This window comes from Tyto alba, unplaced genomic scaffold (assembly GCF_018691265.1).
Source record: "Tyto alba isolate M040663 unplaced genomic scaffold, T.alba_DEE_v4.0 Super-Scaffold_16, whole genome shotgun sequence".
Classification (NCBI taxonomy): Eukaryota; Metazoa; Chordata; class Aves; order Strigiformes; family Tytonidae; genus Tyto; species Tyto alba.
In genome coordinates this window covers 28,062,332-28,088,534 of record NW_024881278.1, presented here as the reverse complement: position 1 = coordinate 28,088,534, position 26,203 = coordinate 28,062,332, and the positions used below count along the sequence as shown (strand labels likewise).

At 42.6% G+C, this 26,203-nt stretch overlaps 1 protein-coding gene across 1 annotated transcript in view; it reads left to right on the top strand.

Annotated features, from left to right (window-relative positions):
• Positions 1 to 425: 425 nt before the first annotated feature.
• Positions 426 to 26,203, top strand: part of GLP1R (glucagon like peptide 1 receptor) — a 91,287-nt gene continuing 65,509 nt past the window's right edge. Inside the window, exon 1 of the mRNA XM_042789707.1 lies at positions 426 to 565. Coding sequence (XP_042645641.1) covers positions 491 to 565 — 75 coding nt within the window. The 5' untranslated portion in view covers positions 426 to 490. The remainder of the gene's footprint in view (positions 566 to 26,203) is intronic.

Genomic DNA, 26,203 nt, shown 5'->3' with positions numbered 1-26,203 from the left:
ACTAATAAAACTTGGACGTCACGAACAGCACGAAGGCCAGCAAGACGCCCAAGCCTGGACGAAGTCGGAGTAAAAAGAAAAAAAAAAAATAAAATAAAATTAAAAGTAAGTTGAAAAGCCGGAGGGATGGGATTGCAAAGCCACTTTCTCGGATTCATTTTTTTTTTTTTTTTTTTTTTTTTTTGCCTTGCCCTCCCCGAAACAGCCCTTCGCGCTGACGACACCAGCAGCCAGCCCGTCCGCGCTGCGCACCGCGGAGCCCCCGCCGCCGGCAGCTCCCGCTCCCCGGCCCCGCCGGGCCGCACCTGGGCCGGCCCCGGCCCCGGCCCCGGCCCCGGCCCCGGCCCCGGCCCCGCCTCCGCCGCCGCTACAAAAGCTGCCGCCGGAGCCGCCGCCGCGCTGCCGCCCGCCGCCGCGGAGCCTCCGCGGGGAGCGGGAGCCGGAGCCTCGCCGGGCCCCCGCGCATGGCGGGGGGGGGCCCGCCCCGGACATGCCCCTCTCTCCGCTCGGCTTCGCTCTCCTCCTGCTGCTGGCGGCCGCGGGAAGGTCCCTCCCCGTCAGGCCGGTGAGTGCCGCGCCGCTGCCGGCGCCGTCCGCTCAACTTGCGCGGCCGCGCCCGAGGTTACCCCGTTCCCCTCAGCCCCCCCCCCCCCCCCCCCGGCGGTGGGTGCGGGGGCCGCTCTCCGCCGCGGTTTTCGTCGGAGCGGGACGCGGGGGGGAGCTGCCGGGCGCGGCTGCCGGTGCCCGGGTGCGCTTCGAGGACAAGCGCGAAGTTACAGAGCGGTACTTTTTGGGTGCTCACGCCAACGCTGGCGAGCGGGAGAAACGGCCGCGGGGTCGGTGCGCGGCGGAGGCGTTCCGCGCGTGGGCCACCGTGCAGCTCGTGCGCCCCCGCGGAGGGTGTCGTGGGGCGAGTTTGGGTTTAAGGCGAAGGGAGGGGAGGAAAGGAACGGAGACGCTGCTGCTATGGGGACGTTGCCCTCGAGGTAACGCTCCCCCCCCCCGGAAATAACGGGCTCGTTCGTCATGTGAAATAAATGTAGGGCCGTGGGAAAAACAGAGCGGAGGGGGTGGCGGCGGAGTGTCGAGGGGGGCGCGGGTGGGAAAGCCCCTTACATGGATGGATGGATGGATGGATGGATGGATGGATGGATGGATGGATGGATGGATGGATGGATGGATGGATGGATGGATGGATGGAGCGAGCAGGGGGTGGCGGGCAGGACCGGCCCAGCTCTGCCCTCCCCAAAACATCGGGAGAATTACTCTTGCGCTTCCTCTGGCAGCGCCCCCGTAAAATTAATGAGGCCGCGGGGTTTCCCCTCTCCGCGGGACCCGTGGGCGCCGTGGGGCTGCTCGGACGGGAGCCGCGCTGGGAAGCGCACACAGCGGCGGGGGGGGCCTGGGGGGGAGGGAACAAAGTGTGATTCGGTTTTGGTTTTCCTGGATACGGATATCGGGGCCCTTAAAGAAGCAACAGGCACAAGTTGCATCAGGGAAAATTCCAGTGAGGAAAATCTCTTCATTGTGAAGATGATCAAACACTGAAGAGGGGAGCCCAGAGAGGCTGGGGGGCCTCTGTCCGTGGGGGTGCTGGTTACTGGACAGGGTGAGGCACCAAGAGGCTTTGAGCTTGTGCCGCTGAGCAAACTACAGATGGGGCTGCCAGAGGCAGAGAGTCGAAGTGAAGCACCTTTCCTGGCAGAGGGGTCTCCTTTAGTGGGATGCAGAACTGGGGGAGGTGAGAAGGGGTTTCGCTGACCTCAATGCTGTGGTCACCCTTTGACTTCAGTCTTGCAATAAACCGAGTACTTTTTATAGCCTGTTCTGACACTAGAGGGTCTTATCTGACAACTTGTCTAGAGCAGTGATTGTGCTTGCTGTATGCTGAGAAAACGTTCAAAATACTCCGCTCAGTCCTAAGTATACAGTAGCGTGGAACTTTTGCTGCCGGGAGTCTTTTCTCAGGTTCAGTTCACAACAGTGTTAAAGGTAGTATTTAAAGTGAACTGAAACTAGCACTGCTTAGGCACGAGTAGGTAGTAAAATCTAGGTGATAACAATCAGCTGCAAGGTCTTCTGGTTTAAATGGGCAAGCCAGGTGTGAGAGGATGGTAGAATGATTTGATACTGAGTTGGGGGACGAAGTATTTTATTGGTACTCTGACCTTCCCTCTCTCTCCCCACAGCCCCTCAAACAAGAAGGAAAGGGGAGGGAGAAGAGAAAGTTGAGAATGTACACAGAAGTAAGAAAAATTTAAGTCCAGAGCTCTTATTTGAGGTGCTGCTGCTTACTTGCCATCAGCTTAAATGCAGGGTGGCTGGAAATTGCTTAATAACTCTCTAGATCTTCTTTACTGCATTGAGGGTAGTAAAATGACCAAGAGCTGGTAGCACATGGCTGCATTGCAGAATCTTATTACTGATGACAAACTGGTGTCCTCTCCCTGCTTGGTCTTGAGCAGCGATGTCCTGCTGCTGACAGAACTGATGTGCAGCGGACTGCTGGTTCCCAACTATCCAGTTTTCTCTTGGATTTGGATTTCACATCCCAGTTTTCCATGTAGGGTATATGCTCGAAGGTTTGATAAGATAATCTTGAAGCGAGTAGTTTAAATGTCAGTGCAAAGCAGACAGGAGCTGTGCCACAGTTCTTAACTGGGGGTTCTGTTCTTCAAACTACTCTGGTGCTCTTGTTCCCCAGGCCAAAATGTGAATCATACAGGCTCTTGGGTGGAAGTACAAGCGGTTGAATTCGGTGGAATGCTTACAGACTTTTTGCTCTCCTCAGCTCTTATTTCTGAAGTGCTCTTGTATGGAAATAGAAAGGTACTGGTATCAAGATCAAGGTTAATTAGAGCATATGAGTATTTAGGTATGTGTATGTTATTGGAACTCTCAATTACTATTGTGTCATTCAGGCTTATTTAGATACAGTTGCTAGTCTGTTCTCTAAACCCATAGTCAGCATGACTTCTTAGGTTGCAGGTGTTAGGGGCACATAGTTACTGCTACTTGCTCACCCTTCTGAAGCCTGCGGTGGCTACTTCTACTTCTGCAGCATCTGCTGCTTTAACCATGGTTATTTAGGATCAGGTATTTGTCTCTGAGAGTGCTAGCTTTGAACCCTGCTAAGCCATGATGAAAAGATGCGATGTGGGGGGATGATTTTGAATGCCTCCTTAGTCTGATGTGCTCTGCCCTTGACAACACAGAAGTCCATGTGCGTTTGAATGACCCAGCACAAGTTTGCAGGACCATGCCTGTTTTGACTTCTTGTCTTCTTTTATGTGCCCTAATGCTGAGAGAACTGAGCTAAGGCTCCTGACTGCCACTGTCCTGTGGATTTGTGTTTTTTAGAAGTCATGAGGGTGGGAAAATGGCTGTAGAGCTTGGCTGAGAAACAACTAGAAAAGTGACCTGGAAACTAGTGACTCCACGCAGAAGCAAGGATGGGGTTTGGACTGCATCTTGATTAGATGGGCATTCATCTGGGCAAAAATCCCTCTGTACTTCGGTTGGTTGGAAGTTCTGAGTTACTCCTTTTCTTTCTCCATTTTCTGCACCCAAAAGCTTGCATAGAGCTGGTTTTCATGTCTCAGCAGCATGTACTGGCAGTGGCGTAGAAAGCAGTGGAGGAAAGGGTGAACAGACAAGGTCTGACACTGTGCCACCTTGCTGTAGTTATTATCAAAGGATACTTGGCTGGCGTCTAGGTAGGGCTTCTTGCCCAGGAATATGACCAGGTTCCTAAAAACTTAATATTTATAGGCCACTTAAATTCATGACTATATTAGTATGGTGTAAAACTCTGAATTACTTAATAGTACAATCATCTGAATTAATACATATTAAATTGCTGTCCCAAATGACTAAAACCTTTGTGTATTCATAAAATAATTTGGGGGTGCTGTGGGTTTTTTGTTTGTTTTGCGTTTTGTTTTGTTTTTTTTTTTTTTTTTTTAGAAACAACTCTAATTTTCTGGAAACATAAAGCTAGTGACAGTGCATGTGCTATAAAGCCAGATGGCCTAACACAGCAAAATCTGATTATACAAGCCAAAAAGAAGATACTGATTTACTTGTTATAATATCACAAACCTTAACTATATGGGGGGGAAAGAACATTTAGGGTTTAAGGAGACTAGGATATCAGAACTCCACGAGCCAAGGAAAGGGCTGTATTTCACACAGCAGATCAATGACTCGGACCTCGGCATTGTTTTAAAGCCCTCATGTCTGGTTCAGGCAAGTTTAAGCTGACAAATCTTTCTACCTTCCCAATATTTCTAGTGCCATTACTGCACCCCACCCCACCCCCCCAGACTAGGCAGCAGTCTGAAAGAGTTTGGACAAAAGTATTTGAGGTAAAGTGTAGACAGTTGCAGCTGGGCATGGAAGGATGTGGTTCATAGCTGTACCAGCAGTGAAGCTTGTGTAGTGCTTTTTTGCAAAAAGAAAAATTCATGTTCTCAAAGGGACAGAAGTGATGGAGCTTTGTAAAACTAAAATTTCTGCGCTCCAGAAGTTGTAGCTCTACAGCTGCAATAGAGTTCACTGAAACTGGGTCTGATAGACAAAGTATAAACAGTTTTCTTCTGGTTATCAAACAGATTTTGAAAGGTATTGTGTCATATCCTGTTTCTGTTAGCTTGTCAAACTAAATTGAGCTTTAATTTGCTGCACTGATAGATCGCCAGTTGCTTGAGAGGACAAACCAGGAGGAGCTGTTATCTCTGAAATCACAGAGCCTTCGCTAACTTATAGCTTGGAGAAGTCCTTTGGAAAACTGATTGTTTCCTTCTGCAATGCTGTAGTGAAATGAAAGCTATTAACTTTGTGTTTGGCTTCTTTCATTAAAAGCTTTTGTATTTCTTCCTCTGTGGTAAACCAGTGTATGTACTGCCGCCAAGGCTGTCTGCTCAAGTTTCCTTGGCGCGGTGCATCAGTTCTATTAGTTTGTGTCTTAACAAAAGTAAGTTTACGCAATAGCAGATACGTCTTTGCTGTGGAAAAAAAGTTGTCTGCTCAGTAGATAAGAGACTTTCTATTTAAGCCCTACAATGTTGTCTTCTTGCAAGGCTGAATTAAAACATCAGGCAGGAACTCCTTTAATTAAATCAAATCTTCCTAACCTAGCTACCCAAGAAAAGACCAAGATTAATGCTTAGTTCTAGTGCTTTCCATCAAAGAGGGATAGGGTGAACAGTATCTAGGGATCTCTAGCATTCCAAATGGAAGGTAGCCCCTTCAAATGTGATAGTTTTAATACAAAATGCAGCAAATTTGAATTTATGATTGGTCAGCATAGGTTTGATGCTGGTGGCTGAATATTGTTCTTTGAGGCCTCTTTTTGCTCAGTGTTGGAAACTGGTGTTTATGAATTGCAGCCACACTGGCCTATGATCTGCTGCATTCCAGTGATCCTTCAGTGTGAACATGGAGGAGCTTGTGAAATGTTTGTCGATCTTCACAAATCGGAGAATCTCCAGGAAAAGCTGCAGCAGCAGCATCTCTGGTTTGTAAGCATAAGCATGGAAGGTCCACCTCTTCCATTGCTGAAGGAAAGTAGATGACTCTGCTGTGGACCCGTGCAAAGGGAAACTCCCAGCAGTTTTATCAGGACTTCAGTAAGCCTTACAGCCAGTGTTCCTGGAATATGGTGTGATAGATTGTTGTGGTGGAAAAAATGAGTGGGTTACTACCAGTTATCTTCCCTTTAATCTTTATAGTTATATCTTCTTTAAAGAAACAAGCAACAACCCCTGCCCTTCGATGTACTTGAATGAATTGATACAGCTTGCTAAGTGCAGATGTGGTAGCATAAGAATCTTTCCCAACACGAAAACTTTGTGAGCAAACTCCTGCCCCAGGTTCAAGTACGGCTTCTTAATAGTCTCATAAATAGTGCAACTATGTATAGAATAGACACAGATTTCATTTAATTGAATGAACAACGAAAAAATGGTAACTAGGTAGAGGAAATTATAGTTTACATATGTGGAAAAGAGTAGTTCCTTCAGCTGGTCATTTTACTGACTACATCTTATTGTTGTCTCACTATAATTGATTGTTAATGGACTGCCATCTTAGTGCAGTCTCATATTGACTGCTATTTTTCTTGCATTGATTGCATTTCATTGTTAGTTCGCCCTCTCAACATCTTTTTCCTGAATTGTTTTATGCTAGCTTTCCCAATTACTGTATTTTTCCGTCTTGTGCTCTTCTGTCCATTGAGTTCATCTGCATTCTCTTACTTGGCTCTTGCCTTGTCTCGCTTATGCATGTGTCCTGCCACTCTCCCAGTGCCTTCTCTGATGCCTTGAGGGTAATTTTTGAAACTTGCATTCTTGTCTTAATGTGCAGTTTTGCTGTTCTTTTCTGCTGCCCTTCTCCTTGCTCTGTTGCTGATCCTATGCACTTTCTCTGCTGTGCTATGGAAGAGGTTCAGGAAAGTGGACCTGCTTTCTGACTGTGCCTTAGAAGTAGCTAAAAAGTCAAGATCTTTGTGGAAGAACCTTCTGTAAATATTAGACTATAAACTCCCTGAGCACAGTTGAGAAGCTTGTGGCACTTTTGGTGTCCTGCCTTCTTTACTACCTCCTGTTTCCTTAAAGGATGAGTGAACATGAGTTAGCTTGCCATCTAAATTTTGCTATATTTAGGGCATGTTGTCTGCTGACCTGCTCCTGCCTCTTACCATTGTTTAGGCTGATTTTTCTCTGCCCCCTCTGTAAAACTATATTTCTACCTCCCCCCCTGCCCCCTGAAGCAGTCTTTTGCCAATTTGTTAGACTTAATGTCTTCAGGGCAAACAGGAGGGGGGGGGTTTATGGACATATCTGCGTAGGACAATCTCTGAAATCTTGCTGCCTTTAAGACTTGCATTTCTGAGTAGGACGTTTTAGTAACCCCTCTGACATCTGCAGTTTGGTGCAGGTCAGCACATCAGTCTGAAAACTGAGCCACACTGAAATGCCTGGCATCAGGTAAACCAAAACAGTTCTGTGACCAGCCTGGAGGAAAACAGCACCTTCTCTAAATGGGAAGAATGGTAGTCACTGAGACTTTTGCATTGCAAACATCTTCGGTGCTTGACAGAAGCTTATGGAACAGTCGTCCTACACCAGAGCATGTTTTTGTGGTAGCATGAGTAGTTTAGGCTGTGACTTGTTCTTACGTGTGGACAAGCCAAATGCAGACGAGAGGCTCGGCTGAGCTGCCTCCTGAGTGTTCTGTCTCTGTTCATAATGCGTATTTCTCTGGTGCTTTGAAAGCTGGTCCAGCTACTTGTGAGCATGTCTTAAGTGTTGAAGCAAGTCGAGGCATAGTAGTTGACGCCATAACCAAGCTTTACCATGCTGTCTACTGAGCTCTGGCAATCAAGGGAGACATACAAAACTCCTTCCAAAGGAGGAGTATGTGGATTGCACCTCTTAAAATCAGACTCTGGATGTTTCAGGATATGTAGAACCAATTTTCCTTTTCCTCTAAATTCTGCTATCAACAAACTTCTATGTGTTTCCTTCCCATAGGAAACAACTGTCTTATTCTTCCATTTGCTATTATTCCTACTACCTTTCTGCTGTGTAGATATCAACACCGCTCATGGTATTGCCCAGCATCTCCTGGATGCTATATTCATCCTTATGTATTGTTTCATTCTGGAAACTGAAAAATGATTTTTTGCTCAAAGCATATTACAGTTGCTTCATTGCAGTTAGTTTTTAATGTGACCAGAATTGAGTCAAATTTTGCATTTGCTCATCTCTTTCATCAGTTCAGTCTGTCTTGGTGTCTGAAAAAAGTCCTCATAAAACAAATGGAATTGGACTGCATGACCACGTAGGGTGTGACTGGTGGGAATAAAGGAGGGATGCTAAATGGATGACTTAACAGCAGCAAGCGTGACTCAGGCCTCTAAGAATCTCTTAGAGCAAATAAATCAGAGGATTACCATGTTACCTTGATGGGTGTCAGAACCTGTTCCTACCTTCAAAAATCCAAAACCAAAATATCACCCTAAACCAGAACTGAACTTCCACAGCATTGTAGAACGTCCTTTTTTTTTTTTTCTTTGGAGTTGGCTGTCACTGTATAGGGCATTAGGAGGATAGTAGGTGAGCGGGTATGGTATGTCCCTGCAATTGCAGAGTTCTCATCACCAAATCTTTTCTTTTTTCAGGATGACATAGTCAGCTTTTAATGGAGAGAGAAAGGGTCAAAGGGTCTGTGCTCAGTTAGATGGGGAGACTTTGTTTTTAAGCTAGTTGTTAGATTTGAGGCCACGGACACACAAAGCATAGGAAAAAGGTATTTGGTATGCATGTTAGCAGGAGTCCTGGTGGATGTGGCTAAAGATTGTGTTCTGTGCTGCAGTTCATCTCTAAAGCCCCATCTTTGGGGAGGGTTTGGAGACATTAGGCTAGCTTTCTCTTGACTTTTGTCTCACTTCCTTCTGTGATATTTGGCTTTTTCTTAGCTTTTTTTGTGGAGTGGAAGATAAATCCTAGGCACAGTGTGCCATATGTGCTGTCAGCAGCCCAGCAGATTTTTTTTTTTGCTCCCTCGGATAAAGGAGACTAACACAGCTATTGCAGGAAAAGTAATGGCAGAAGCCTTTGAAGGACATTTTGGGTCTAGTTTTCTGCTTCTGCGTGTGCCTGGTAGGAATTTGGAAGTATGGGGTTGATGTGACTACTAAGCTGTGGTATGAAAAAGCAGTGATTATTGCCTTTTAGACCTTCTGGGAGAGACTGACATACCTGATACCTGCAGACTTCTATTCTAAGGTTAATTTCCTGACATGCACATACTCTTGGCAATGCAGTAGATTTTCTTCAAGATGGAAATTGATAACTTTGCTCCTCTGACATGTCTAGAATGCTGTACAGAAGCTACTGCAGAGTTGCTGTAAGACATTTTGACATACAGAAAAGGTTGGGGGCACAGAAGCATCAGGTGTCTTTATGTTGAATTGGAGGGGGAAAACCGGGAAACTTTCAAAAGACTTGGTTTACAAGTTACAGAATGCTCAATTCAAGTTACTACTTAATGAAATTAATTAACTCATCCCAATTTGATCTTTTTGTTGTTCAGACTTGGTGAGCCTTTTGGGAGCTGGAATAGGATGGCAGGGTGAGGTACCTGTCAGTTTTGTACACAGAAATCCAAATTCTGCGCCTTTTGGACAGGGTGAGAATCTAGGCATCAACAGTTGAATTTTTCACTCTGTTTCAGTAGATGAAATTTGAGTAGGAAGCAAGAAGTTTGAAGATAACACCAACCTCTAGGACAGGAACAGCCTGCCTCATATGCCCTAATGTCACTAGAGATGTGGTGTTGTCTTGCATTTTGCATAGAAAGTAGGAGTGGTTGTCACTCTCACTATTAATAACAAGGTAGGGTGACCACATGTGCATGTTGCTATAATCCATGCAGTAATATGACCCCTTCCAAATACCTGTTTTGGGGAAGGAGTGGCAGTGATGAGTGTTCCTCTGCATGCACTTAATTTATGAAGTCTGTGTGCTTGGATACTCATAGATGCCTCAGAAATATCTGTAATAGCTACATAAAGCAGTAGAGTACAAATCTTTTTTTATATTGAGTTGGGGTTGAAGGGCTATGTTTTTCTGAAAGAGTTTTTGGTTCCTGTATAATTGATTGTGGGGGGAGGAGGGGTTACAGCTGCACGGTAGGCATCTTAATCAATAAGACTATTTGTACTACTAAAGAGTATACTCTTTAGAGCCAAGCACTTAATAACAAACTAAGCTGTCAGTCAGTGCTACACACATTACTTAAGGAGATTAAAGGCTGTAATATTGAGAGAACAAAGCTAATGTAAACATCCTTTATAGTTCATGAGGTTAACTTTCTACTTGCTCAAGCTTTCAATAATTAGTTTCCTTCATGTCTCTCCCTTGTATTGCCCCTTGCTTGTAGAATTCTCCTTGGGTTCAGCAACTTGTTTCACAGCCTGACTTTAATCTTTGCTCTGTGCTGTCCCCTGTTGTCTTCGAAAATACTCTATAGTTTTTCTTCCTCAGAAAGACTTATGGTATTCTTTAATCTTGGCTTTGCCATTCTATCTGAGCTGCTTGGCGTAATGCTTAAATAAAGCATTAAGTAAATTCATACGTTCAAGTAATTAATGAATATGCCTGTACTTAAGGAAGAGGAGGGAGAGAGACAAACCTATGTACTGGCTGATCAAGAGAAACTTAAATTTCCAGTTAGTGTGCTAGGAAGAACTTGCATAAAAATCCTGAATTCCAAATACTTTCTCTTGTCCCCAAATTGCACCTGAGTTTATGATCTTTATGTTGATGCTACTTTATGGCCTCTGGAGTTTTTTGGTTTGTTTTTAATTTATAGCTGTTCTTACTCTTCTCTTTCCCCTATTTTTGTCATGCTGGAAATATTTGGAGCAAAATCAAGCTCTGGAGATAAACAGATTTATTACACTGTTCAAAGTGTCTGTATCCTGCTCAATGGACAGCTGGGATCAGCACAGAAGAAAGGTGTTTCTTGAAAGGTAGCATGGGCAGCACATTTTGTCACTGGGAAATGAGAAGATCATTTCATAGCAAATTTGTAGCAAGCTTGGAACACTGTCAAGTATGGGATGACAGGCAGCCGACATGGAAATATTCAATTTCCACTACCATTTGGACTCACTGCTGTATGCTTATTTTGCAGTGCTTGTCTTTTTTTTTTTTTTTAGTTTTATGATCCAAACTGGAAAATAAACTATTTGAACAGTTGGGAATGGAAAGTGTCAGCCTACTTTGGTCTTGACTAAATCACTTTCTCTTTAGCCTTCTTTCCCCTCTCATCTGTCTTTTCCTTCACTCCGGTGCCGCCTTAATTTTTTGACCATTTCTGGTCCAAGTAATCTGACAAGAGAAATATTCTGTGGGTTAGTGTCCTTTCCATTAAAAGTTTTGGTAGAAACAAAGCAGACAAGCTGGCCAGTCTGCTGTATGTTTGTCTGGTTGCCCAAGCTGCTCATTTAATGGGCTCCTTCAGGGAGCACATCCCAGCTCTGGCCCAAGCCGATTTCCTGTCCTCCATATAGTGAGTTGCTGCATTTTTCAATTGTTTTGTTTCTTTCCTTGAATTCTCTAAAATGGACACTTCTGAACAACTCCAGTTAAGACTGAGGTTTTTATGATTTTTTTTTTTTTTTTTTTTTCCTCCTGAAACACTTGTTTGTATAGTGATAGGATTCATGAGATCCTGTACTCAACTGGAGCCTTGCTAAGTTGTAGTGATAAGCATTGATATTTCTTTTGTTCTTGAAAAGTTTTAAAAAAGGTCCTTTTTTCTTTCTCTTTTTTTTAAAAAAAAGACTGTATAGCTAAATGAGCCTTCATTTTTGATGTAGGAAGTACAAAGGATGAAACTTCAGTGAATTCATAACTTGCTCATTTTAGTAATTGGAAACTACTGTGTAAAGTATGTTGAGAGAGGTTTGAATTCATGAAGACTTATTTGCAGCATCTGAATAAATTTTGGTTGCCATAAAGGAGGAGGATGAAACTTACAGTGACCTGAATGGAATCTGTTCCTGCAGGTTGTTGGAGCACAAGGTTTTTCATGTACCTGACGTTTCTAGCCTGATTTTGGTTATGGGCTTTATGAATATAATCAAAGCTGACCTGTCTTTCATTTCCACTTAGTACTTTTAATTCTACATGGGTAATAAGAATGTTTGGCTCACTAGGTAAAATCATTGCAGCATATTCTGTGGTATGAATGTACCACGTGTCAGTCTTAAAGGTCTGTCTGATCTACTGACCTTCATAGGGCTTTTAATTTGTGATTTTATTACTTCGTGATGAAGAATAAATTAGTTTATTTTGTGGGTTGGGTTTTGTTGTGTTTTTTGTTGTTGTTGTTGTTTTTGTTTTTTTTTTTTTTTTTTTAAGGAATACTGGTGATTGCTTTCAGTCTGAGATCCAGGTGTGATGGAGTAATAAGACCCAGAGAGAAGCTGTGATAGTATGTTTCTTTTAAAAGGTGCTTTTCTAATAAAAGTTCATGAACATCTCGGACAGCTTTCGAGATACTAATCTTAGGTTGAGATTTGCTGCATTTCTATAACATACAAAGTAAAACTTAAGCACTATACATGGGTGTATGTGTGTTTTAAAAAAAAAAAAAAAAAGCTGAGAAATTTAGGCAGAATCCAATAATTAAAGTAAGAAAGTGAATGGACACTATTAATGCTTCCATACTGTAAATCCAGTTAAGGTCCTGTGCTTTCAGTCACGTCTTCGTAGATTCCATGTACACCCAGTAAGAGGAAGAAGATGGCAAGAAAAGAAAAAGGCAAAGGACATGTAATGCAGTATTCTCTGGGTACTTTGGAAATATGAGGGATGTGTGTATGTGCACACATGTGCACATGGCTGGTGTGATGTTTGAGCAGAATTTTCACGTACAGTTGCTAATATACCTATTTTAAACTTCAATGTTTCAGTGAACTTTTCTGTCCTAAAAATATACGCTGCTAAAGCAAAAAGATACCTGAGGTGGAAGGACTGTCTGTAGTACGTCAGCATGCTACTTTGCTAGATGTGAGGAACTGACTTATTATTTGGGCAAGGTAAGTCAGGCATGAAACCTTTTACCAATCTGTAGAAGCAGGTGTGATCTACAGCCCTGATACTGCAGAACTTCCATCTACAGATTTTGACTTGTTTACTCAATCCATTCCTTCTAATTGGAAAAGAAGAAATAAATGTAAACTACCATCTGCAGCTGCAAAGCTGAAAGAGTAAAAAAGATGTGAAAGGAAAAAATTATCATATAAAGGCTACAAGTACTTTTAACTTTGAGGTGTTGGAGATGCTGATAGTATCTCCAGCTGCATAGTTGTCTTTTGCAACAACTTAAACAACTCTTGTAAGAAATGGAAGTGGTGGCTATAAAAACTGCAGCAATGATGTAAAACAAAATGGTAAGGAAGCTGATGGCAACAAGTACAAACCAACCATTTAAAAAATGCTAATGAAGGTTAAAGTATCTGAAAAGCCTGTGGCACCTGGGGCTAAAGGACAACTGGCTCCTTTGTCAGAAACTCGGTCATAACAGCAGTGGGGTGGAGGAGTCTGGCCTCTCCTCCACAGGGCCCCAGAGCCGAGAGTTAGCACAGTACCGTACGGTAGCAATACTATGAAAAATTCAAATCGTGTTTGCTTTCAGTAGTAACTATTAACTGTTTAATCTGATACTTATCCGACAGTGTTGTTAAAAGGCTGAAAAAATATTCTAACATCACAAATACTAACCAATCGATTATCTAGAGAAAATTGAATTGGTTGTATTTTTAACTACATCAGTCCCATTTTATTAGTTAAAACTATTGTGACATACTTCATGTTTTGCGAGGTGATTCCTTTTAAGGAAATTTATTTACATGGTTAGTTCCACTCAGACCAGAAATAAGTGTGGAATTCAATACTGAGGATAATCAACCACAGTAGCAGCTAGTGTAAGGATGCAGTGGATTCTCTGTCACTTGGAGTCCTCAAATCAAGATTAGATGTGTGATTGAGTGGTGTTTTCTGGTTAAGCTACCGTGTGTGAGATGGATGCATTAGTGTGGGGCTCTAGAAGGTGCTGTGCAGGAAATTGAGATTAACATCGTGGATCCTTCTGGCCTCAAGGTCACCATGGTTGCCATGTACCATTTTTGGTGGCAAAAGGTGAAAAATCATGACTCATCTAGTAATGAGCGTAGATAAAGAGACCTTAAGGGCTATTTCTCCAATAGCTGAAGTCCTCAGGTCTTTGCTTCTTTGTGAGCAATAAACATTTAACTCCTATCTTAATATTTTTATACAGATAGTGGCATCCATATTAGGTTACTCTTAGTTCTAAGATGGTGGCTAATTAAGATCATTCTCATACCTCACTGTGAGCTGTGCTGCTTTTGTTTCTACTTCACAGTGACTCTTATCCTCTTAAACATTTTGCCTGTTTAATTTTACTCTGGAGAGTTTGCCTGTCCAGCTTGTGGTGTGGTGGCATAAGGAAAAGAGGGGAGGAAATCACAGCTTTTCTTTGGGGACAGAGAAACCACTTATTTCAACAGCAGTGCTGGTTTATGCTGTTTTAAATGCTGAAAGTTATGCTGTAAGATGACTCTGTGCTCCAGAAATACCTCTTAAGGATGAACTGAGATGTAAAACATAAAGATACTTTGCAGAGCAAGTGATTTCAGAGAGCAAACTTTTCCTCAGAAAAGACATGTCAATTAAAGCCACTGCTATTTAAGTCCAAAAGTTTTTTTCTCTAGCCTCTTCTCTGTGAATCTATTCTGTTCCTACAAGTGCTGCTTGATATAAAGTTAATGCCAGATGGAAAATATGTAGCTCTGAAACTACTAACATGGAACTAATGGAATGATTTTAATTCCTTTAAGTGACCTATCCATTTTCAACTTTATTATTCCATGGTCACTGCTTCCCTCATTGCTTTGAACCTTGGAATTGGGGGGAGGGGAAGCTTTGTGCACAACTTAATATTTTAATTTTGTTAAAGGTTTGAGACTTGATTGGAAGGGCAGCTCGCTCTTCTGTGTTTCCATTTGTCCAGGCTGGCCAGCTTTCTTGAAGCTCTCTGCATGTTTTTCTTCACTTGGCTTCTGAAGTTGTTTCACCCTGCTCTTGGGCTTTAGATTATCTCTTGCTTTGTGAAAACCATTGTGCTTGCTGCCCAAACAGCAGTCTTCCTCTGTTGCTCACTTTTCCCCTTTCTTTTGAAGATCTCGCCAAAGAAGTTTGGTAAGAAATGTAAGTCTACTAAGCTTTAACATCAACACAGCTGAATTTTACTTCTGTAGCTTAAGCCACAAACCTCTATTCCATTACCTCTATGAGAGATAGAAAGGAAATAAGGACTGAGGAGGAGGCAGGCTGATATTTGTAGAGAGTTATGACTGTGTTTGCTGTGGCAACAGCCAGTTCCAGACCTGCAGGGCTGAAGGCTGTGGTATTTGCCAGAAATAAAAAAATGAGATGTGACGCTGGGGCTGGTAAGGATTCTGAATGAAGAAAATCCACCGATTTCTCACGTATTGGGAAAATGATGTTGCGAGACTCCAACTGACAAGGATTGAAGTCTGCTAGAGTTGGCCTGAGGATGGGGTAGGGATAAACTTCTGAAAAACTAGAGGTTACATCTTGTATTTGAGCTCCTCTGTTGTGCTACGTTGGGAGGCAGAAGTATGGTAGCATGTGGGATTGCCTTGCAGAACTAATGCATAGACCCTTTGCTACAGATTCAGTTTGTACAGTCAGGCCCAGGACCTCTGGGCAGAAGAGGGACTGAGTATTAGTATCTGAATACTATGAATGCCAGGCTGATGCAACAGAGGTAAGAATGTAGAGGAATAAGGAGAACAGTGAGCTAATGGATGCATAATACTGAAATGGGATGCAGGCTACTTACTCATTTTATTTCTTGCCTAATCAAAATGCTCAGACTGGGAATTGGGAAAATTGCTGTTCTGCATTTGAGAGACTCTCAGTGTAGAATGTCTGATAAACTGGCCCGATATTGACTACTGATAGAAATGTTTGAGGATTTTTTTTTATTAAAATTCTTAAACTACAACGTCCTCTGGGCTCAAGGAGAAGGTATACTGAAGCAAGATCTTGGGATTAATCATACAGAAGGATTTTTAATGTTGTTAACTTCTGTATCATCTACACATGCAGCTGTCATGGTACTAACTTCAGAGAATCGATAGTATTGTCATCTCCTCGGGGAACTAGAAGGTAGAACTCCCAGTGTCTATTTGTGTCTTGGTCACCCATTTGCTTGCTGTAACACTTGGCAACTCTTGCATTTTTATTCTGCTGTGCTTCAGAAATTACGAAACTACAGTCTACTTTATGAAAGAGCCGTTGTGGTAGACTAATTCAGAATTGAGGGAAAGCCTGATCTGATTTCTGTAGTGATAGTGTGGTTCTGTCATGGTTTGAGCTCAGAGGGCAACTGAGCACCACACAGCTGCTTACTCCTCCCTTCCCCCCCAGCAATGAGAAGGGAAAAATAAGCCAAACTTGGGATTTGAGATAGGACAGGGAGGGGCAAATCAGCCATTGTGGTCCTGGGCAAAAGGCAGACTCATCAGGTGAAGGAAAAAAAAGAACACATTTATTACAGACACTAACAACAACACTTAAGAGTAGGACAGTGAGAGGCATTGCCACATGTTGAGAACACCCTCACCCCACCCTTCTTCCCAGGCTCAGCTCGGCTCCTGATATCTCTACCTCCTCTCCACAGTGGCACAGGGGGCAGGGAATGGGGGGTGCAGTCAGTGCTGCTGCTTCTTCGGTCTTTTGGCTAGGGGGAACTTCTTCCCTCTGCTCCAGTGTGGTCTCACTCTCACAGGAGACAGTCCTCCACAAACTTTGATTGACGTGAGTCCCTCACGTGGGCCGCAGCGTTCCCCACGCTGCTCTGGCGTGCGACACCAACTTTCTCCAACTGGAGTCCCTCCCATGGGCTGCAGCCCTTCCTGAGCTGCTCCAGCGTGGGACACCCCTGCATGCTGCAATCCTCCCAGCGCTGAATTACAACAGTGGGGGCTGCATCTTCCCACAAGGCCCTGACCTTCTTCGGGCACTGTCATCTTGATCGGCCATGAGGGGCCCTTCCCAGGCCATAAATCAGTGTCTGCTCCACCACAGACCTTCATGGGTGGCTGCCCTGCCGTTTTACCGCAGGATACAGGGGGGTCTCTGCTCTGGCACGCTTCCCACCTCCTTTCTTCCTCCGTTCCTCCACTGACCTTGGTGTTCACGCAGCTGCCACAACTCTTCCTCATGAGTCTGACTTCTCCTCACCCACGTCCCTTCTTAAATACGCTATCGCAGAGGCGCAGCTGACTGGCTTACCCTTGGTGCAGAGGTGGGGCCGACTCGGAGCTGAGGGAGCTTCAAGAAGCTTCTCACAGGGGGCTGCCTCTGTAGCCCCTTCCCCTGATACGAAAAAAAAAAAAAACACCACTCACTCAAACCCAGGACAGGTTCATAAGTTGCTTTTCAGTCCTAGAGTAAGGAAAGTCTGTGATTCAGCTTGACTTGCCCATATTTCTGTAGTTTGCTTCCCTGGCTGAGAGGGACAGTAGGAGAACTGGGAAGTAAGTCTGTTCTGGATAAATTTGACAAATGCTTTTACTTGTGTAAAGCGGGGAGGATATTATTGACCGTCCAAATCATTTCAGTCAAAGGTGGTAACATCATGTTATGATGAAATACTGAACAGCTAAGAATTGTTTGGAGTTCCTTGATTTCAAAGTCTTCAGCCTGCTTAGTCCTATGGAAATCTCTAAAAGCATCAATTCTGTACAAATGATACCAAAAAAAAAAAAAAAAAAAAAAAGCTAATGTCAATTAATATGTTAATGAAAGCTTCTGGTTTTAATGGCTTTCATTCCTGTGTCCTGCAACTAGATGCATTCTGTCTGACTGTAATTTTAAATATTGGAGATGATGGTGCTGACTGGCCTCAGAGAATGAGAAAGCAGAAAATTTAGGTTTCAGGTTGGGGATGTTTTATTTTGGCTTTCAAGGAAGTTGAATTTCCCTCTGCAAATAAAAGCAAATGTAAAACCAGAAGCGAAAGCAAACATTGTGGTGCACTCATATCTGCTGTCGACTCTTGCTTGTAACATCACTTCTGGAGAAAGATGGCCATACAGTCTTAGCTACCAACACCTCACAAATATAGCAGGCTGTTGACAGGTTAAGATGAATCTTTAAATTGCCTCTCAGCTTAAAGGCTGCCAAAAAAAAAGGCAACCCGGTATAGGGAAGTTAAACTCTTCTAAGTTCCATTTTAAAAGAAGGTAGAAAGAGAAGGACGTGAGCGGTGGAATGAAGGCAGGAATACAAGTTCCATGTTTGGGTGGTCTGTGGAAGTGGTATTGTCATCTGGCTCCCTTTGCCTGCAAGCACAGCTCTGAGGATGCTGCTGCAGTAGAGTGTGGTGCCAGATTTTTTTCTTCTAGCTTGTGCCCCATATTGATTTTAATGTTCAGGGACTACAAGATCTTCCCCTCAAACTTTGGATAGAACAACAGGATTATCCAATGTGAGCTTAATTTAAGGCATGTTGATTTGGTCCTTGCTTGTCAACCTGTCTTCTGTGTTTCACATGAGCAGAGTGCAGTCCCTGGGTAGTATCTCAGTACATATTTTTAATTTGTCTTATTACTCTTTTTTTTTCCTGTTGGTGGTTTTGCTCATTTTAATGTTTATCCATATTCGACTGAGTTAAGACTCTAGCCTTTATGCAACATTGCTCCTGTCTTGTTTTTGACAAATCAAGCCCTTGGAATGTAACACCTGACCACTGTGTGGGTTGAATGCTGAAAAGTATAAGATTATATGCAGTCTGTAAAAATACTACACTGCATCCAACCAAGCAAATGTGAGCTCTACTGTATATGATACAATACTATGATGATATTATTGTAGAGGTTCTGACCTGTCACTGTGTTATGCAAAGGTGTGCCTCTGCATTGTCTTTTATTTAATGTTTGGAAGGAAAACAGATGATGCCTGGAGAATTAGCTTAACTGGTAGAACTTCTCTTGTATGCTATGTTTTCAAATACGTCATAACTGTTGATGAAAATGCTAGCAGTTTGCAAAGGTGCTATATATAACTGCCTTGAGCAGGGGATGGGTAGGCAGGAAAGAGCAATATGGCAGGTAATGGAACAGTGGCCCTTGAGCTACTGTGGCAGTGAGCTGCTGAGTGAGTTACTTCACATTAGTTAAAACCAAAATAAACTAATGCCCTCAACTAGAACTATAAAAGCCATACAGATTCGATTGCATTCTTCTCTAACAATCTCGAAACAGCAGTAGATGCAGAACTCATGAAATTATATACTGAAGTTTTTGGTTTTGTGTGTGGTATTGTTTTTTAAATAGCTTTGTGGTGATTGTTTTTCTATCAAATAATTGTTGGTGTTTTTTTTGTTTTTTTTGCTTTTTTTTGTTAAAACTGGAGAACTAAGTTTGTTTAAAAATAAAAAATGTAAATGGTAATGCATTCACTGAGAGAAAGGTCTACAAAAGTTAATATGTCTGATTGATTTGTGTTTTTTTCTTGTTATTGAGCTTATTGCAGGGACTGTGGTGTTGAGATGACAAACCAGTGACCAGGTTTACATTGCTGCAGGATTTGTCATCCTGGGAAAAATAGCTAACTTTCTATACCTTGCCTTCTGATTCAGCATCTTGGCTCTTTAAGAAGAGTGACTGTTAAATAGTCATTTGAAAAGCTGGGAGAGCTTAACTCCCTTGGGACACCATGGTATGAAAGGTGAAAAGATTTAGAGTTTTTCTTGCCTAGTGAAAATACAGGTTATTTACAGTGAAGTGATGTTCACTCAGTCCCTGCGATTGTGATGAAAATTACTTTTTTTTTTTTTTTTTTTTTTGGTGAAATCCTCTTTATTTATTTTTTGTGCTTGGAAACTCAAATGTTGCAATTCCCTGGCTCAGTGGGACTGCAGGCTCTGTCTGTCTCTCTGCTCAGCCAGCTCTGAGACTGAACCATTGCTGGTTGTTACAGAGAAGCTAGTCAGTTACAAGCTTAAGAAACAGTTCCTTTTAAATGAATGTTGTTCCATAAATCATAAAGAACCAGCTTAACTAATTGTATTTTAAACCACAGCAAGAGGAGCCAAAAGTCCAGCTTTGACAGATGTTCTTTGCTTTGTTTTGCTTCAGTGTCTCAGAGACCTTCAGGATGTCAGTTGTCCAAATGTAGGCAGCTAGTTCTGCTCAAAACTTCCTGCAGTATTCAGGACCCCCGTGTGGGACTAGCAGATGCAATTTAGGGTGAAGGGGAAACCTGAACCTCTCTCCAGCTGTGGCAGGAGACAAAGCAAGGCACTTATGCATGTTGAGAGGGACAGTTGGTGTCTGTGATTAGGCACCTGGATTACACCCTAAACCTCCTCTATTTTTTCAGACCTATGTGTCCCTGTGCTCCATTGTGATAGTACATGATAGCGATGTCCCTCAGGGGTCTGTACTGGGACCGGTGCTGTTAAATATCTTTATTAATGACATAGTGGGATTGAGCACACCCTTGGCAAGTTTGTGGGTGGCACTACGTCGAGTAGTGTGGTTGGTTTGCTGGAAAGAAGGGATGCGGTCGAGAGGGACTTTGACAGGCTTGAGAAGTGGACCTATATAAATTTCATTACATTCAACAAAGCCAAGTGCAAGGTCCTGCACCTGGATCAGAGCAATCATCAGTATCAGTCCAGACTGGGTGATCAAATGATTGAGAGCATCCCTGCAGAGAAGGACTTGGGGATACTGGTGAATGAAAAATTGGGTAAGACCCAGTGATGTATGCTTGCAGCTCAGAAAGCCAACCACATCCTGGGCTGCACCAAGAGAAGTGTGGCCAGCAGGTTGAGGGAGGGATCCTCCCCCTCTGCTCTGCTCTCGTCCAGCTCTGGGGCTCCCAACAAAAGAAGGACATGGACTTGTTAGAGTGGATCCAGAGGAGGGCCATGAAAACAATCCAAGAGCTGGAACACTTCTCTTATGAAGAAAGGCCAAGAGTGCTTGGGTAGTTCAGCCTGGAGGAGAGAAGGCTTTGGGGAGATGTTACTGTGGCCTTTCAATACTTAAAGGGGGTGTATAAGAAAGATGGAGAGACTTTTTAGCTAGGGCTTATAGTGTGACAGGACAAGGTATTTTAAACTAAAAGGGTGGAATTGTGTTAGATATAAGGAAGGAATTCTTTCCTGTGAGGGTGGTGAGGCGCTGGTCTGGGGTGCCCAGAGCAGCTGTGGCTGCCCCCTCCCTGGAAGGGTTCCAGGCCAGGTTGGACGGGGCTTTGAGCAACCTGGGCTGGGGGAAGGTGTCCCTACCCATGGCAGGGGGGTTGGGACTAGGTGATCTTTAAAGGTGCTTTCCAAGGCAAACCATTCTATGATTCTGTGTTGTTACATTTTAAATGAAATGTCAAGTTCCTCTTCCAGTAGTACAGGCTGCATTTTGTTTATAAATCTGTGAGGGTAGATCTGAAGCGTTCTTCTCATCTTCACCTTTGTGGCTTCCCCTGTACCCACAACACTGCTTAACTTTGTTTTTGTTCCTTCCATAGTGTTTCTAGTGCTACACCTTTTGTATCTGTCTAAAAATGCAATTTAAACTCTTTGTTCTGCTGTGTTGCTTGCTCTGTTGTATAACTGCGTCAACAAAAGTCCTCTTCTAAAGAGCACTTCACAAAGCTTGTGTCTAGATTTGCAATGCACGGTAAAATTTCCTTGTACAAGAGTCCAATGATAACTCAATTTTCAGGAGTGCTGGCACACTATGTCTCACAGTAAAATTGTGGTGTTGCTTTCTGCTCTCCAAGAGTTTTGGGAGTTATAGTTGGTTTTGAATTTTGCTTTTTACTTCTGTCTCTCTGCATAGGTTCTAGTAGTTTCTTCTGTCGTGTTTGACTGGCTCATGTAATACATCCTTGACAGGAACATTTACCAGAACAGAAGAAAGACATTGTAATGAAAATAACATTTTCTGGTAAGAACAGCTGTCAATCTAAATATGTGTCTGCTTCAATGATAAGCATTACAAATTCATGGGTCCTACAGTGACCAAAGAGAAAACCTATTTCCAGGCTGGGAAAGTCTGCCTCTTCACGGGGCAGAAAAACTTCAGGTAACTGTTCTTGTCCCAGGTCCATCCATCATTGAAGATGGAAACAATAGAATAACCCCTAGAACATAGGTTTGTACTACATTTTCAGTTGATCCTACCTGACCTACAGGAGTTTGATTTTTATTCATTTATGTCTCTAGACGATCATCCTTAATTTTGTAGCACACTGAAATATTAGGCTGTACTTTATTCCTTTGATTCTGAGAGTATATGCTATGCAAGTTGATTTAGGTGTTCAAAAAGTTTGCTTTAACATCTGTGCCTCTGAATACCAAATACTTTGCCTTGATCCAGAAAATTATAGGAGCCAAGAGATCTTATTTTCCTTGAAATGCACCTTGTCAAAACAAAAATTTTAGGGACGGGAAGAGAAAACTGCTTAGTTTCAAAGCAGTAACAGAGCATCCCAGGGCAGGTCTGGGATGTTTGGTCCGGGAGTGGAAACCCTTGTGGTCAGGGCTGAATTATCCTGCCTGTTCAGACAGTTTACGTATTTGGAACAATTTGTGAAACGATAAGTCAGCTGAACTGGGAGCTGCCTGTGCCTAGTTAACAGAAGTACTGAGAAGCAGGAATATGCCTCAAGTCAGTTTTGGTTTTGTTCTTTAAAATGTCTAATCTGAGACTCTGGGCAGAAGCATTCGGTATTTTGGAATCTGCATTTTGAAACCTTCTTCAGGAGTTGAATATGCTTATCCTTTCTTCCTTGACCTAGCAAGAGCAGGCTTTAAGAATGAGAGGAGTGCGGGTGGTGGTGATTAGTGCCCTGTGCTATTATAGGCTGCTGTGGGATTAAGCACAGCCAACCCCTCCTTCTGAAGCTGTGTGGGTGTGTGAAAGAGAAAGAAAAAGGCATGAGGGCAGGCAGGCCAGGATGAGGGACCATGTGGTGCAGTGGTTATTTTCAGCTGAGAGAGAGGAATGCTGAGATTCAGCCTCTGATTTAAAACAAACAAATAAAAGGATGACAACAACCACCACCACCAAAAAACCTCCAACCAAACAAAACAAAAAAAACTCGACACAGGTATTTTTATACATAATTGTGTCTTTGATAGGAGTGTTGTTTGTTCTTTCAGGATGCTCTTTGGATGGGCTTGAAATGCTGTTTGAAGCTGCCCAGGCAGAGGATGAAATGGAATGCGGGTACCTTGTGTGTTTTGGGAAGCTATTGAAAGCCCCATGTTACTGTTCAGGACTGGAGGTGAGCTGTCAGTCTGGGCTGAGCAGGCAGAGGAGGAGTGTCTCCTCTGTGCATTGATTGAGTGTGAGTGCCTGATGAGAGCTTGCTCTTGCAGCTTGGAGTTCAAAAGCGTGATGTCGTGAAACTTGAAGTCTTAAACCAGTTACAGAATAGAGGGGTCTTCATGGTTAGACAGCTGGTGAAACACTGTTTTGAAGATTTGCCTTTATCGAAGACCTAGGACTTTTTGTTTTTCTTGAAGATCTCTTTGTTAGTGCTGGGCTGCTGTAGTCTAAGAGAAAACTCAGCTGGCAGATGTCGCCAGGGAGTTTCTCGCTGAATCCAGTAGCTGCTTTTGTGGGAGCTCATTTGCTGCTTTTCACTGGCAGGGAGGATGCTGAAAGGTTTCTTTTTCTGGCGCTCTTGAGCTGCTGAAGTCATTGGTTCATTAGTAACTAAGGAACGGGAGCTTTTACAGGAAAAGCTCCTAGAAGCTGGCAATAGACTTTTCTCTGAAAGAAAAGTTGTTTTGATCCTGTTTGTTTTTTCTAAAGGGTGAGGGATTTGTCCAGAGTAATCCAACTGCTGACAAACTATCTTGTAAAATATGACTTGAGAAGCATAATTAATGTTATATCATCTGATCAGTCAAGCAGCCCTACAGAAGGGACTGAGAATAATGACTTTACCTCAAAGGGTCACTTAGTCTTGCATAATGTCAGATGTCTACATTAAACTTGATACTGGTCAATGTAATATGAGCAGAGAGTACGATAAATATGGAAATCTGGAGGATGTCAGATGTCCTAAAGTATGATCTCATTTTGTGATCTCTGGAAGAGGTATTGCTCGGGTATCTTTAATGATACTTCTTTTGTACTATCTGTAGTAGAGACAGAACTAATTTTTGATGTACCTCCTCCTTTGACATAGCTTCAGTACTTAAAGAAGAGTAACTGAACTGTCAGAGGTGTTGCCAGTAATGGATTCAGATTAGTTAATTACACAGAAGTTGAATTTAGTTATAAAATCGGGTTAAATTTCATCTCTTTGAGGGAGTAATGGGGAGAGTTAGAACAATAAAGCCTGCTCTCATACTAATGCACTTCCAGAATCTCTGTTGGTTTTCAAGCAGCATTATACTTGAAGGACTGGTCCTCAGCAGTATTGCCTTGTCATGGGTGAATAGTTGGTCAAAGGACTCAGTATGAAATTGAGTTGGATGTTTTGGCTTAGTTTTAGGTATGTTTTCTTTCTGCAGAACTTAAACATAATTGTTGTTACAAAGTGGTGATTGGAAAATCAGTATTTACAGGATTTTTTTTGACAAATTTATAGTAACTGTTGAGAAACTGGATCTTGACTGATGGGTCTAGGGAAGTAGTAATATCATCCTGCCATTCATATGTTTTCATATTTACTTCCAATTAGAAGTGGAGAAAAGTGATGACAAATTTCAAGGGAAGATAAGTTTGTTCTGTGAACAGCTAGCCCTGTTGCAGAGTTGTGCTCTGCTTCAGCCTCTGTTTTTAAACTTCTGCTCCCAGAGCTGCTGTTGTGGCAAGCCGAAGCGTATAGTTAGGTGGGAAAGCGCTTTCAGGAAGGTGACTGTATTTATGCCCCACACAATTTAATTAATTTAAGTTTGAAACCTGGAAATCATTCTTGGACAGGAGGAATCTCATCCCAATAAATGCAAGGTGATATTTTGTCACAGCAAAGCTTTCTGGGGTAGCAGTGTTGTGCTCTGCCTCATTTAGGCTGTGAAACAAAGACAAAACTGTGTCGTAAATTCAAGCTTATGTCAACGCTGTGAATTGAATAAACCTGTTAGGTGGTCAGCTTAGCTTCCACTCTGTTGGCTTTTATTGATGCAGACCTATAGATTATGCTGACCTAACAGATGATTTAATAAGGAGAGGAATTTATGCAGGAAAGATTGTCAAGTCAGAATGAGCCTAAAGCTAGTAATGTGCAGTTTTAACCTATCTTGGACTTAGTTACTGTGCTGATCCTGAGTAGAATAGCCTTGAAATAGTGCGTCACACTGGACTTTTGAAAAAGGGCAGTTTAAAAGAAAAAGTTTAAAAGTAACTCATTGGTGCTTCTGAGATAGAAGATAGTAAATGTAATCTGAACCCTCTTCTCATGAGGTAGATATGTCATCGTTACTATCTGAGAGAAGAATACCAAGGCCATACCAAAGTATGGTTCAATGCCAGTTTGCCTTTGCAGACTAAGTTTAACATTTTGGAGGTCCCAGTGGTTGTAACATTACATATGAGCCTTCAGCAGCAAGTTGAAGTCTTGCTTATTACCCTGAATTGTTAAAAGCATAAAAAAAGCTGTAACATAAATGTTCCCATTTAAACACAGGCAACTAGAGACATAAGAAATACAAATATAAGGAGGAATTTCTCATTCTGTTGCATGTAAGACCTTTTACATGATGATGGGAGAAGAGGAAAGATGACAACCCCAGTAGTCACCAACTGCTTCTGAGAATTTTCCCTTACGCTTTGTGATGCTGTTTTATGATGCATTTTGCCTGGTCTGACCCCCCCTGCAGGTTTATATTCTGTGTGCGCACATTTCAGTGTATTAGAATAATGCTTTTGTAGCATCGATCACTTTGGAACTGTGTGGATGCTGTTTTTGTCTCAGCAGGAGTAGTTTTAAAGATGTTTAAAAGTGATTTAAATGATTCCTTTTACAGTAGAGTCTATGAAGACAAAAGATGGCTACAGGATGAGGCTTTCCTATAGAGGTGTTAAGGATTTGTAAGGAATTCTGACTTCAGACTGTTGAATGAGGTAATTTATCGGTAGAGATTAATTACACTTTACTATATACATACACTGAAAAGCTCTCAGTCTCTCTGTTCTTGCTGGTCTTAATTTTTCTGCAGCCGTTTTATGTTCCTTACGCTGCACCATTACTCACCTCCTTAATGTCCTTCATCCATTCTTGCCTTTTGACTGCACCTTCGCCAGTTAGCCATGTTTCCATCTTCTTCTCCACTATCCTGGGATATATTTTCACCACAGCAAAACTACTACTGTTTTTCCTCCTATGGTTGAGTATAACTGGAAAAAAAAAGATCAAAACAAATAACTAAACACACAACTAAAAAGCAAGGACCAGTGCTTTTAGCAACAAGAATAGTCCTGAGTTTAATAAAGCTATTTGAACTTTTGCAGCTTGCTCCAAATTTTGAGTTCTTACCCTGGAGCCCTGTCCTGTATTCGTGTTCAGTGCTTTGGTGTTGCAGAAGGAATTAAATCACTTTTCAA